This window comes from Heptranchias perlo, chromosome 41, assembly GCF_035084215.1.
Source record: "Heptranchias perlo isolate sHepPer1 chromosome 41, sHepPer1.hap1, whole genome shotgun sequence".
Lineage (NCBI taxonomy): Eukaryota > Metazoa > Chordata > Chondrichthyes > Hexanchiformes > Hexanchidae > Heptranchias > Heptranchias perlo.
This window is the reverse complement of record NC_090365.1, coordinates 8,036,471-8,050,860: the sequence shown is the minus strand read 5'-3', so window position 1 is coordinate 8,050,860 and position 14,390 is coordinate 8,036,471. Positions and strand designations below refer to the sequence as shown.

Here is a 14,390-nt window from a genome sequence, read left to right as displayed (position 1 = left end):
AGGAGCAGGCCATTCAACCCCTCGAGCCTGTTCCGCCATTCATTTAGATCAGAGCTGGTGGGCTGCACGGCCTCCTTCTGTGCTGTAAACATTCTATGATTCTGTGGTAGTGCAGGAGTCCCCTGAGTGCATCTCACTCTCTAACCTGTATTCAGTACTAGTGAGGGAGAGGGTTCCTCTGGGGAGTGCAGCCAGAGCCAAGTCCATAGCACCATGGGTGGCTCAGCTGTACAGGGGGAGAGGAGAAAGGTCAGGAGAGCAATAGTGATAGGGAATTCAATAGTCCGGGGACTGGACAGGCCTTTCTGCGGCCGCAGACGTGATTCCATGTTGCCTCCCTAGTGCCAGGGTCAAGGATGTCACTGAGCGGCTGCATTCTGAGGGGGAGGGTGAACAGCCGGAGGTTGTGGTCCATATCGGTACCAATGACGTAGGTAGAAAGAGGGATGAGGTCCTGCGGGCAGATTTTAAGGAGCTAGGAAAGGAATTAATAAGCAGGACCTCAAAGGTAGCAATCTCCTGATTACTCCCGGTGCCACCCGCTAGTGAGTATAGAAATAGGAAGATAGAGCAGATGAATGCGTGGCTGGAGAGATGGTGCAAGAGGGCTTTAGATTCCTGGGGCATTGGGACCGATTGTGGGGGAGGTGGGACCCATACAAGCCGGACGGGTTGCATCTCAACAGGGCTGGGAGCAATATTCTTGCGGGGTGGTTTGCTAGTGCTGTGGGGAGGGTTTAAACTAGCTTGGCAGGGGGATGGGAACCTGAGCGTAGATTCAGAAGGGAAAGAAACAGAGCTGGAAATGGAAGGCAGAAAATTAGTAAGTGAGATTGGAAGACAGAGGGGAGAAAAGGTTAGAAAATAAACAAAGGAGTTTGGCAGTGCTTAGTGCATTGTGTATGGCAGTCCATACCACAATGCAAGGAGTAAAGTGAATATGGCAGATGAACTGAGGGCACAGATAGACACGTGATAGTATGATATCTGAGCTATTACAGAAACATGGCTTAAAGGGGGGCTGGAATGGCAGCTCAACGTTCCTGATTACAGGGTTTTCAGGTGGGATAGAGAGGGGTATAAAAAAGGAGGGGGGGGTGGCAATTTTGGTTAAAGAAACAATTACAGCTGTGAGGAGGGAGTGGGACTAATTGGATAGCTCTTTCAAAGAGCCAGCACAGGCATGATGGGCCGAATGGCCTCCTGTGCTGTAAGATTCTCTATATGTTCGAAGGATCAGCAAATGAGGCCATATGGGTTGAGCAAAGGAACAAAAAAGGGGCAATCACACTACTGGGACTGTACTATAGACCCCCAAACAGTCAGAGGGAGAGAGAAGAGCAAATATGTCGGCAAATTTCAAGAAATGCAAAAACAAGAGGGCAGTAATAGCAGGGGATTTAAACTACCCCTAATGTTAACTGGGATACAAGCAGTGTGAAGGGTATAGAGGACACAAAATTCTTGAATTGCATTTAGGAGAACTTTTTTAGCCAGTATGTAGCAAGCCCAACAAGAGAGAGGGCAGTTCTGGATTTAGTTTTAGGAAATGAAGCTGGGCAGGTGGAAGGAGTATCAGTGGGAGAGCATTTTGGTGGTAGTGATCATAATTCAGTTAGATTTAGCATAGTTATGGAAAAGGATAAAGATGGAACAGAAGTTAAAGTTCTAAATTGGGGAAAGGCCAATTTTACTAAGCTGAGAAGTGATTTAGCAAAAGTGGACTAGAAACAGCTACTTGAAGGTAAATCAGTGTCAGAGCAGTGGGAGGCACTCGAGGAGTTCAGAGTAAACATGTTCCCACAAAGAAAAAGGGTGGGATTGCCAAATCTAGAGCCCCCTGGATGTCGAGGAGCATACAGGGGAAGATAAGACAAAAAAGGGAAGCTTATGTCAGACACCGAGAACTCAATACTGCAGAAAGCCTAGAGGAGTATAAAAAGTGCAGGGGTGAAATTAAAAAGGAAATTAGAAAAGCAAAGAGAGGGCATGAAAAAATACTGGCAAGTAAAATCAAGGAAAACCCAAAGATGTTTTATAAATACATTAAGAACAAGAGGATAACTAAGGAAAGAGTAGGGCCTATTAGAGACCAAAAAGGTAACCTATGTGTGGAGGCGGAAGATGTGGGTATGGTTCTTAATGAATACTTTGTGTCTGCCTTCACAAAAGAGGGGGACGATGCAGGCATTGAGGAGGAGTGTGAAATATTGGATGGGATAAACATAGTGAGAGAGGAAGTATTAAGGGGATTAGCATCTTTGAAAGTAGATAAATCACCAGGCCTGGATGAAATGTATCCCAGGCAGTTAAAAGAAGCAAGGGAGGAAATAGCGGAGACTCTGACCATCATTTTCCAATCCTCCCTTGATACAGGCGTGGTGCCGGAGGATTGGAGGACTGCCAACATTGTACTGTTGTTTAAAAAGGGAGAGAGGGCTAGACTAAGTAATTACAAGCAAGTTAGTCTAACCTCGGTGGTGGGCAAATTATTGGAATCAATTCTAAGGGACAGGATAAACCGTCACTTAGAAAGGCACGGAGTAATCAAGGACAGTCAGCATGGATTTGTTTAGGGAAGGTCTTGTCCCACTAACTTGATTGAATTTTTTGAAGAGGTAACAAGGAGGGTCGATGAGGGTAGTGCATTTGATATAGTCTACATGGATTTTAGCAAGGCTTTTGACAAGATCCCACATGGAAGACTGGTCAAAAAGTACAAGCCCATGGGATCCAAGGGAGAGTGGCAAGTTGGATCCAAAATTGGCTCAGTGGCAGGAAGCAAAGGTTGACGGGTGTTTTTGTGACTGGAAGGCTGTTTCCAGTGGGGTTCCACAGGGCTCAGTACTAGGTCCCTTGCTTTTTGTGGTATATATTAATGAATTGGACTTAAATGTAGGGGGCATGATTAAGAAGTTTGCAGATGTTACAAAAATTGGTTGATAGTGAGGAAAGCTCTGGAGTGCAGGAAGCTATCAATGGACTGGTCAGATGGGCAGAAAAGTGGCTAATGGAATTCACTCTGGAGAAGTGTGAATTAATGCATTTGGGGAGGGCAAACAAGGCAAGGGAATATGCAATAAATGGGAGGATACTGAGAGGTGTAGTGGAACAGAGGGATCTTGGAGTGCATGTCCACAGATCCCTGAAGGTAGCAGGACAGGTAGTTAAGGTGGTTAAGAAGGCATACGGGATACTTACCTTTATTAGCCGAGGCATAGACTATAAGAGCAGGGAGGTTATGCTAGAACTGTATGAAACACTGGTTAGGCCACTGCTTGTGTACTGTGTATGTTTCTGGTCACCACATTACAGGAAGGATATAATTGCATTAGGGTAGAGAGGAGATTTACGAGGATGTCATTAGGACTGAAGAATTTTAGCTATGAGGAAAGATTGGATAGGCTGGGGTTGTTTTCTTTGGGACATAGGAGGCTGAGGGGTGATTTAATTGAGGTGTACAAAATTATGAAGGGCCTAGATAGAGTGGATAGGAAGGACCTATTTCCCTTAGTAGAGGGGTCAATAACCAGGGGGCATAGATTTAAAGTAATTGGTAGAAGGATTAGAGGGGAGCTGAGGGAATATTTTTCTCTGAGGGTGGTGGGAGTCTGGAACTCACTGCCTGAAAGGGTGGTAGAGGCAGAAACCCTCATCGCATTTAAAAAGTACTTGGATGTGCACTTGAAGTGCCGTAACTTACAAGGCTACGGACCAAGTGCTGGAAAGTGGGACTAGGCTGGCGCGGACACGATGGGCTGAATGGCCTCCTTCTGTGCCGTAAATTTTCTAAGACAGATATTTGGATCATAGAATCAATCAGCTGCAACACACCTGGCGCCAAATGATTGGCGGCCCTGCCTTTGGCTGTCTAGGCCCCAAGCTCTGGAATTCCCTCCCTAAACCCCTCTGCCTCTCTCTCCTCCTTTAAGATGCTCCTTAAAACCTACCTCTTTGACCAAGCTTTTGGTCACCTGTCCTAATGTCGTCTCCTTTTGCTCAGTGTCAATTTTTGTCTCATTACGCTCCTGTGAAGCGCCCTGGGATGTTTTCCTATGTTAAAGGCGCTATCAGCATATCCTTCCATCCCTAATCAAACAAAATGTCCGCTTCATACATTCAACTCCTCTTCCTATCTTTGAGAGGGATCGGTCCCTCCATGATATCCTTGTGCAATCTTCCACTGCCCCTACGTCCAGATGTGTGGTTTTTAAAATTTTCTTTGAACACTTTCGCTTATTAGTTGTAAAAGAAAACATTGGGGATGTGGAAAAGGGACTATTTGAATGAAGTTGAGAATCATCCAATCGCGTATTGAAGAATCTGTTTACTTCCCGATTGGCCGTGGGAAGGCGGTGCGCCATGAGGATGGAGGTGTTGGTCGACCAATGGTTGGGGGCGGGGGGCGGAGTGGGTGAACACGGGAGGTCATGTGATGAAGGCTCCAGGAATACGTCCAACCAGAGTTGGTAACCCTACCCACAGGAAATGTTCTGGTAGAAGATCCTTAGGTTGATGATGCTGCCATTGAAATCAATGCATAATATGCTGAAAGGCTAACTCCCGTTATTCTCGTTGCAGCCTCTTTTAAAAAAAAGTACAAGACCTGTTATTGTTACTCGCTCCTTTGGTAGGACTTCATTCTCTCAGACTGTTACTATGAACACAGCTAAAAGACGCACTGCTGCCATGAGTAAGGCCATGGGACATTCACTAGCATACTAATGGTTGGGTAATGCTATTATGGGGTTAACAGACTTAATTCTTCACACAAAGGGGATTGGAAATCTGGAACCCCCCACCCCCAAAAAGCAGTCGAGGCTGGGGATCAATTGAAAATTTCAAAACTGAGATTGATCGATGCTTGTTAAGTAGGGGTATTAAGGGTTATGGAACCAAAGCGGGTAAATGGAGTTAAGATACAGATCAGCTGTGTTTGAGTCTGTTAACCCCATAATTACCATACCCAACCGTTAGTACGCTAGTGAATGTCCCATGGCCTTGCTCATGGTAGCAGTGTGTCTTTTAGCTGTGTTCATAGTAACAGTTTGAGAGAATGCAGTCCTACCAAAGGAGCGAGTAACAATAACAGGTCTTGTACTGTGTTTTTTAAGAGGCTGCAAGCAGCATCGCTGCAACGAGAATAACGGGAGATAGCATTTCAGCATATTATGCATTGATTTCAATGGTAGCATCATCAACCTAAGGATCTTCTACCAGAACATTTCCTGTGGGTAGGGTTGCCAACTCTGGTTGGGTGAATTCCTGGAGCTATCATCACATGACCTCCCGTGTTTCTCCACCCTCCCCAACCATTGGTCGACCAACACCTCCATCCTCATGGCGCACTGCCTTCCCACGGCCAACCGGGAAGCGAACTGATTCTTCAATACTCAATTGGATGATTCTCAACTTGAGTCAAACAGCCCCTTTTCCACATCCCCAGTGTTTTTTTTAACAACCTAAGAAGTGAAAGTATTCAAAGAAAATTTTAAAAAGCACTCATCTGGAAGTAGGGGCAGTTTTGTTTTGATTAGGGATGGAAGGATATGCTGATAGCGCCTTTAACATAGGAAAACGTCCCAAGGCGCTTCACAGGAGCGTAATGAGACAAAAATTGACACTGAACAAAAGTAGGGAGATGTTAGGACAGGTGACCAAAAGTTTAGTCAAAAAGATAGGTTTAAACTAGCTTCTTAAAGGAGGAGAGAGGGGTTTGGGGGGGGTGGAATTCCAGAGCTTGGGGCCTAGACAGCCAAAGGCAGGGCTGCCAATCATTCGGTGCCAGATGTGTTGTAGCTAGCAGCTGATAGACTGATATTTGGCTCCAGATGTGTTGTATCTGGCAACTGTTACACTGATATTTGGATCACAGAATCATCGAATGTTTACAGCGCAGAAGGAAGCCATGTGGCCCATCGAGCCCATGCCGGCTTTTTGTAAGAGCAATCCAGTTAGTCCCATTCCCCTGCTTTGTCCCCCGTAGCCCTGCAAATTTTTTCCCTTCAAGTATTTATCCAATTCTTTTTTGAAAGCCACGATTGAATCTGCTTCCACCACCCTTTCAGGCAGCGCATTCCAGTTCATAACTACTCGCTGCATTAAAAAGTTTTTCCTCATGTCGCCTTTGGTTCTTTTGCCAATCATCTTATATCTGTGTCTTCTGGTTCTTGACCCTTCTGTCAATGGGAACAGTTTCTCTTTATTGTTCTAAACCCTTCATGACTTTGAACACTTCTATCAAATCTCCTCTGAACCTTCTTTGCTCTAAGGAGAACAACCCCAGCTTCTCCAGTCTATCCATGTAACTGAAGTCCCTCATCCCTCATTGAGATGTGTTGTATCTGGCAGCTGATACACTGATATTTGACAGACCCCAGATGTGGAGTTTGTTCATTGCCGTTTTGTGTAATAACTTTCTCAATGCTTGAGAAATTGCTGGTTTTCTGCAATCTTATTTTGCAACCTTTTCAGATTGATTACTTTTCCTCATTTATTCAACTGCCACATATATATACAGGCATTAACCACCATCTCACAGGAAGGTTCATCTGCTGCATTAATGGTTGAGGCTCTTTTAAAAGAGGAAAGAACAATCTCGTCATCAGTAAACTGCAATTTTTTTTTTGCAATGCTCCTGTGCAGGCCTGAATAAGTTGACTTTACCCAGAGAGTGGTTGGAATGTGGAACTTGCTACCACAAGGAGTAGTTGAGGCGAATAGCATAGATGCATTTAAGGCAATGCTAGATAAACACATGAGGGAGAAAGGAATAGAAGGTTATGCTTATAGGGGTAAATGAAGAGGGATGGGAGGAGGCCCGTGTGGAGTATAAACACCGGCAGAGACCAGTTGGGCCGAATGGCCTGTTTCTGTGCTGTACATTCGATGTAATTCTATGTAACCAAATGTTTCTCCTTGGCCAAATGATCTCCAAGCTAATTATGACACATGGGCTTTTTGTTTTCTTTTCTAAATATAAATGGGGCAAAGCCCATGTTCAGAGGTACGAGCCTGGTTTTCATCTGGATTTTTGGGCCACACAATCTCAGAGAACCAAAGTCCTCAACTTCTCATTACGGCGACTCCGAGTTTTTTCTTTTGCGTTTCTCCAAGATCAGACTTCAGTTTGCCCAGCAGGTCTGCGTGAGAATTGATCAGCGCACAACCTCCCACCCAATTCTGTTGCAAACTGAGATGATGTGTTACATCCTTCAATAGTCGTCACAGTGAGACTTTCCTCTCTGCTTGTCTGTTTTTCCCTCCCCTTCATCCTCTATTTTTTTTCTGATTCTGTTATAATGCTTCATCTTTCATTTTTTGAGCGATGAAGGGTGTAACCCAAAATGTTGACCTGTCCGTTCTGTCCACAGATGCTGCCTGATCTCCCGTCCGATTTCCAGCTTCTTCTGTCCTGTCAACGAAGCAGAATGCTTCCTCCAATTCCTCTGTCGTAAAGCTAAATGTAATCTTTGCAATGTTGACTAATTCAAAAATTTGTCCAGTGTCGGAACTTGTGTCACTGAAGAAGCTCACGTCTACGCAGTTTAAAATGAAGCAATGGTCTTGGTTTGTGGCCACCTTTTTGTGGGTTTGCCGAGCCCTGATTGGCTCCGTGTCCTGTTAATTACAGTTCTTCGTTGCTGCTTTTGGGCGACTTGCACATTCTGATACACTGAAGACACGACCTCAAGCCAGCAGGTAAAAAAAAATAAGGTTTTTCTTTCAAATAATTTTATATTTAACAATTTAATCAATGTAATATTTTTCAATTGTCAATTTTATTAAATAGCTCTCTGTGTTCAATTCTGGGCACCACATTTTAGGAAGGATGTCAAGGCCTTGGAGAAGATGCAGAAGAGATGTACTAGAATGGTGCCAGGGATGGGGGACTTCAGTTATGAGGAGAGACTAGATAAACTGGGATAGTTCCCCTTAGAACAGAGAAGGTTAAGTGGAGATTTGATAGAGGTGTTCAAAATCATGAAGGGTTTTGACAAAGTAAGTAAGGGGAAACTGTTTCCAGTGGCAGAAGGGTCGGTAACCAGAGACACAGATTTAAGGTGATCAGCAAAAGAGCCAGAGGAAACATGAGAAAACATTTTTTTACGCAGCGAGTTGTTATGATCTGGAATGCACTGCCTGAAAGGGCGGTGGAAGCAGATTCAATAGTAACTTTCAAAAGGGAATTGGATAAATACTTGAAGGAGAAAAATTTACAAGGGTATGGGGAAAGAGCAGGGGAATGGGACTAATTGGATAGCTCTTGCAAAGAGCCGGCACAGGCACAATGGGCTGAATGGCCTCCTCCTGTGCTGTACCTACTATGATATAATAACCCTCCTAATTTGATTTAACTAGTGAATATAGAACTGTCAACATAATTTGGGGAATATTAGAAGTGAAGTTTTTGATGAACGTGATTGACTCTTTTTAAAATTATTTGTTTACGGGATGTGGGCGTCGTTGGCAAGGCTGTGTTTATTGGCTTCTCATCTTCCCTGAGAAGGTGGCGGGGGGCCTTCTCCTTGAACTGCTGCAATAATTGTGGGTGAAGGCACTCCAACGTAGGTGTTAGGTAGGAAATTCCAGGATATTGACCCAGAAATGATGAATGAACTGTGAAAAACGTCCAATTCAGCATGGTGTGTGAGTTAGAGGGGAACTTGGAGGTGATGTTGGTTTAAAGTCTCATCCAAACGATGGCACCTCCGACAGTGCAGCACTCCCTCAGCACTGCACAAAAGTGTCAGCCTAGATTACGTGCTCAAGTCTCTGGAGTGGGACTTGAACCTTCTGACTCAGAGGCGAGAGTGCTACCACTGAGCCGAGGCTGACACCAAATTAGGTTTATAAGTGACTTCCTTCTCAGCTGCCTTGACATACTCACCATTTTGTACCTAAGTTATAGCTACATGAAATGCGCCATTCAAGAACTAAGGCTTTCGCATTCACTGTAATGGCATTATGAACGTTCACTGGGATCAGGACTGAACTTGCAACTCTCATAGGTAACTCAGGTAAAGCAAAACAATGGAGTTAGTACAGAGCACTCCAGTTTCCCATGGTGGTAAGTCAAGTCTGATGTCGTCGCACGATGGCAACCTCTTCCCATGTATCCGTACTTTACCTGTCCCGATTTCCATCTTCTAATACTAGCAGTATGTTATAAAAGAAGGGATGCGATTTCTCTCAATGCCTTCCAATCTGTACTGCGCCTGAGACAGCATAACAGCGCCGTACATGCTACACATAATTCCTTTTGGGAGATCTGAATCTTGGATGTCTCCATGTCACTGATCATTGTATTAACCTTTTCCTGAGTCTGTCAAAAATTGTCGACCATCTCCTTCAGCAACACTAAAACTTGATGCCGTTCATATAATGACCCTGTCACTACCCTATTCTCCCCTTTCATAATGCCTTTTAAATGCTTTCGCATGGCTTCATCATGTTCCCACATGCTCTCTATGTCTATCCTGTTCCAAGCAGCCGTTCCTGTTATAGCCCCTATACCCAACTATTCAGCTACTTCCCGTTTTCTTTCCTGTCTACTGGGGGGGTGGGGTTATTCCTTGGGACTTTGTCTATGTCCCGACCTGAGTTTCTCTCTATAAACTATCTAAGTTTCTCGGACAACATCTGTTGGTAGAATCTCTCATAAGTTCCATTGCACAAACTTGGTAACAGAGCGACTTTTGAAAAATTAAACAGAACAGGGAAGATGTCATATCTCATGTCATTGAATAGGGTCTTATGTGTTTTGAAAACCAATAAACCTTTGACCGCAACCGGGCACCTGGTGGAGGCCGAATGGGTGGTTGCATCTGACAACTTTGCATTCTCAATTACTTTAAAGCAGAAGGACCAGGGTGACGGCATTCTGGTTATTTCTCTGCGTGGGCAGTCCTAGCAATCGGCAGTCACTTCCCGACCTGAGGAAAATTGAGAGTGCTTGTCGTTGTCCGTGTCCTATTGGGGAACGCAAAGGTGTCCTTAGTGTCCCCCATATAGGGCGTAGCAAAAGGCATCAGGTCGCTGTCCTTACTGGTGTTCGCACTCATCCAATACCACTTGATAGTAGCTGGTTCTTTTCCCTCGCTGATACACGTACAGGTCAATCGAAGCCCTTTCCCTGCGGGCACGTGTGCCAAAAAGTCCCATGTTGACCCTGGCCTGGAATCATTGGTGGTATAACTCATGTCGACACAGTCCCAGTCGTTCCGAAGGTGTTTGGCTTCTCCGAGGGGGCAAGACGCATCCCGACACGACTGGTCAACAAAATGTTCATGATCCAACCTTGCTAATGTGTAATATACCTGCAAGATGTAACATATGGTGAATATCTGATACCATTATTTATTTACTTACATGACAAGCGTATAATATATGACTTGCCGTGACCAAATTAATAAAATGGTGCTTTATGCCAATGCAAAGCACAAAAGTTTTCCTTTAATTTGAAATGAACACCTTTTATACGCTTGTAGCAAAATCGTATCAGAGAGATGCACGGACTGACACCAACATCCAAGTGAATCAGTGTCTGCACAAGTTACTACTACTGGCAACTTACACATTTCATAGTAATTAACTTCCAGAATTAAAAGAGCAAGAAGATTGCCTCCCTGTATATTGGTATATACATTCTCTCTGTGTGTACCTCTGTCTCTCACTCTCTGTCGCCTCTATTTCTATATGCACGTATATATTGGTTAATTGTGTGTACATTCTGTCATTTATACATATAGAAAGAGATGGGGAGAGAATTTATATGGTACATATAGAGTGTGTCGGACAGAATACTGTACAACATCAAAGAGCGATAGAGAGAAACAGACAGCGAGAAAGTGACAGAAAGAGTCAAAGAAGGAGACAGACCGACAGAAATATAAAGAGAGATGCAGAATATATATATATGACCAAAGGGAGTTGAAATCCCATTTTTGTCCCTTTCCATTCAGCAGCCAGAACTGAGGGTGGGTGGGAGTGACAATGACATGGTCCATGCTAGGGTTTGCCCGGACTGGGTCTCTGTCCTTTGTGCCGCACATTGGCACCTGGATCATTCTGATGGCAGCTCGCTGTTCCTGGCGGACGGTGTGCTCGGTCACTCCTTAAATGTTTTATTGCTTCTCCCCCTGCACCTGCATCGCCCCTCCCTTAGAAATCTTCGTCCGTCCTCGGTCAGGCCTGACCCTCAGTCTCTACAGACTCCACGTAAAGTCAATAATGACTAAACCGATCGAAGGAACAGGCCCCGAACAATTGTGTGAACTCTTTGAGATGTCCATTTGCAATAGAGATTTCTCATCTTAGCAACTTAGATGACGTTGAACATTGAAACAGTCAGACTGCCAGGACTGTCAGCCGTTAAAATGAAGCCCATATACCTACACATCTGATAGATTTACTCAGCATTTCTACCAAACACCGTTATGCATCGTTTTAGTTATCTGTTGTCACCTCACATAAATAAGCCGCGCAAAAAAGCCAGGGGGGGAGATGAGGAGAAATTGTTTTTACGCAGCGAGTTGTTATAATCTGGAATGCACTGCCTGAAAGGGCGGTGGAAGCAGATTCAATAATAACTTTCAAAAGGGAATTGGAAATATACTTAAAAAGGAACAGTTTGCAGGGCTCCGGGGAATCAGCGGGGGGAGTGGGACTAATTAGATAGCTCTTTCAGAGACCCACCACAGGCACAATGGGCCGAATGGCCTCCTTTTGTGCTGTATGATTCTATGAAGAATGCTTTAAAATCCTGTCATAAAAGACAAGACCATAGAGGGTTAAACTGCTTTTTAGCTCTGTGGAAAGAAGAGGGTCGAGCTGACACCAAAAGCAACATCGCTGAGGCATATTTTAAAAAGAGAGGCTTTTAAACGTTTGTAGCATTATTAATGTTAAGCAAACAGCAAATTTACTGTTTTCTGACTCGCGGGCTAATTGACACCCCGCTAATCTTCCTTCTTAGTCTCCACTGAGGGGATGTCACATTCCAGACATATTGGTCTGAGACAAGCCACTGTGGTTTCGCACTAGTTCGAGCTCGAAGCTCCATGTTTGTTAAGTTGATAGGATTGGGGCATGGCCACCAGTCATTGTTTTTTAAAATTTATTCATGGGATGTGGGCGTCGCTGAAAAGGCCAGCATTTATTGCCCATCCCGAATTGCCCTTGAGAAGGTGGTGGTGAGCCGCATTCGTGAACCGCTGCAGTCCGTGTGGTGAAGGTTCTCCCACAGTGCTGTTAGGAAGGGAGTTCCAGGATTTTGACCCAACAACGATGAAGGAACGGCACGTTCCCCTCCAAGTCGGGATGGTGTGTGACTTGGAGGGGAACGTGCAGGTGGTGTTGTTCCCATGTGCCTGCTGCCCTTGTCCTTCTAGGTGGTAGAGGTCGTGGGTTTGGGAGGTGCTGTCGAAGAAGCCTTGGCAAGTTGCTGCAGTGCATCCTGTGGATGGTACACACTGCAGCCACAGTGCGCCGGTGGTGAAGGGAGTGAATGTTTAGGGTGGTGGATGGGGTGCCAATCAAGCAGGCTCCTTTTCTCAATGGTGTCGAGCTTCTTGAGTGTTGTTGGAGCTGCACTCATCCAGGCAAGTGGAGAGTCTTCCATCACACTCCTAACTTGTAACTTGTGGATGGTGGAAAGGCTTTGGTGAGTCAGGAGGTGAGTCACTCATCACAGAATACTCAGCCTCTGACCTGCTCTTGTAGCTACAGTATTTATGTGGGTGGTCCAGTTAAGTTTCTGGTCAATGGTAACCCCCAGGATGTTGATGGTGGGGATTTGGCGATGGTAATGCTGTTGAATGTCAAGGGGAGGTGGTTAGACTCTCTCTTGTCGGAGTCATCTGCACTTTCTATTGTTATAAGTCTCATGCTGGCCACATTACCCTTCACTTCGGGTCCATTGTATCGTTTTAGCTGATTTGAATGAACGCAGTGATTGTGGGATCGACAGGTTAGGTCCTTGACAGTGTATTTTGTTTATCTGTGGAATTAATTTGTCGATAATGGGATACGGGCTGTCAAATTTTGGTTTCCATTTCCCCTCATACCTGTTAAGGCGGACCATCACTTGGTTGCCTATCTCATACCCTTCTGAGGTGGTCTGAGTCTGGTTTGCAGATAGTTGCACTTGTTGTAAGTGCCGTTGTAACTGTTGCATCCGGATGTCCATTTTTTTACAACCTCTAGCTGAAGTCCTGATAAATGACCTGCCATCCACACTTCAGGGAGGCGCATCTTTCTACCGCTCATTATTTCGAGCGGGCTGTACCCCGTGCTTTTAGAAGGGGTGCCTCGAATGGCCATTAGAAGGAGGGGTATTGCTTTCCTGAATCGGAGAGGGACTTGGCTAATCTACTCTTTATGGTTCTATTTATTTGATCCACTATTCCTGCGGCTTGAGGATTATGTGACATGTGGAATCGCTGCTGGATTCCTAATAATCGCGATGTTTCTTGCATAATTTCCCCAGCGAAATGGGTTCCTCTATCCGATTCAGTAGTATCTGGCAACCCTCACCGGGTGAATACATGTTCAATCAGGATCCTCGCTGTTTGATAGACGGTGTTTCTTACTGGGAAGGCCTCTACCCATTTCGAGAAACAGTCTACCATGACCAGGGCATATTCCTTTGCTCGCGCAGTGCGGGGCAAGGGCCCAATGTAATCAATCTGCAGGCATTTCCATGGCCCTGATGTGGCTTTACCATGTCTCGGTGGAATTTCAATTTTTGGACCAGAGTCATATTGGGCACAAGTGATACATTGGTTTACCACTTCCCCAATAATGTCGCCCATTGCGGCCACCATATATTCTGGAGTAGCCTCTGAATCAGGCCATCTCACTTTTGATGTCCACTGGACATATGAGTCCACCGGACAATTTACGTACGTAAGGGGGTGGGAATTATCACTCGTTCTTGGTCATGTACCAAGCCATCTGGGCTTACTGTGAGTCCCTCACCATTTTTAGGGGCTTCAGAAGGCCACGAGGCCGTGCCCGTAATGACCTCTTTAATCTGTGTGATAGTGTGTAATATATTATGACGCGTAGCCATATTTCCTACGGTTAGGCCTGTTTCCACTATTTCCCCTTTCCGCCTCCTCCAAATCCTCCTAATTCTATAAATCCTTTAAAACCAAACTGTCTCTCCACAGACACGTGTGAGGTGACCCGGTGCCGACTGGTAATACTCTGGGACAGCCTCCTACCCAAGTGTCTACATGGGGTCAACCATGGGGATCCATTGTAATCGACTAAAGGATCCCTCTAACAGCGAGGCCCAGGATTGTCAACTTGCCTGCTGGCCGTGATCATCCATATTGAATGGTTGGGTGCTATCTATCCGGCCCCCTTTTCCAGAATCTTTTTCC

The 14,390-nt window shown here is 45.1% G+C and overlaps 1 protein-coding gene across 4 annotated transcripts in view; it reads left to right on the top strand.

Moving 5' to 3' along the window:
- Positions 1-7,437: 7,437 nt before the first annotated feature.
- LOC137306005 (delta(14)-sterol reductase TM7SF2-like) overlaps positions 7,438-14,390 on the top strand; it is a 35,244-nt gene continuing 28,291 nt past the window's right edge. For 3 of the 4 annotated variants that reach the window (XM_067975017.1, XM_067975016.1, XM_067975014.1), the window contains exon 1: positions 9,081-10,338. In XM_067975017.1, the coding sequence (XP_067831118.1) occupies positions 10,336-10,338 (3 nt within the window). In that variant the 5' untranslated portion in view covers positions 9,081-10,335. Of the gene's footprint in view, positions 7,702-9,080; positions 10,339-14,390 lie in introns of those variants that run through there. The other variant, XM_067975015.1, reaches the window with a different exon arrangement.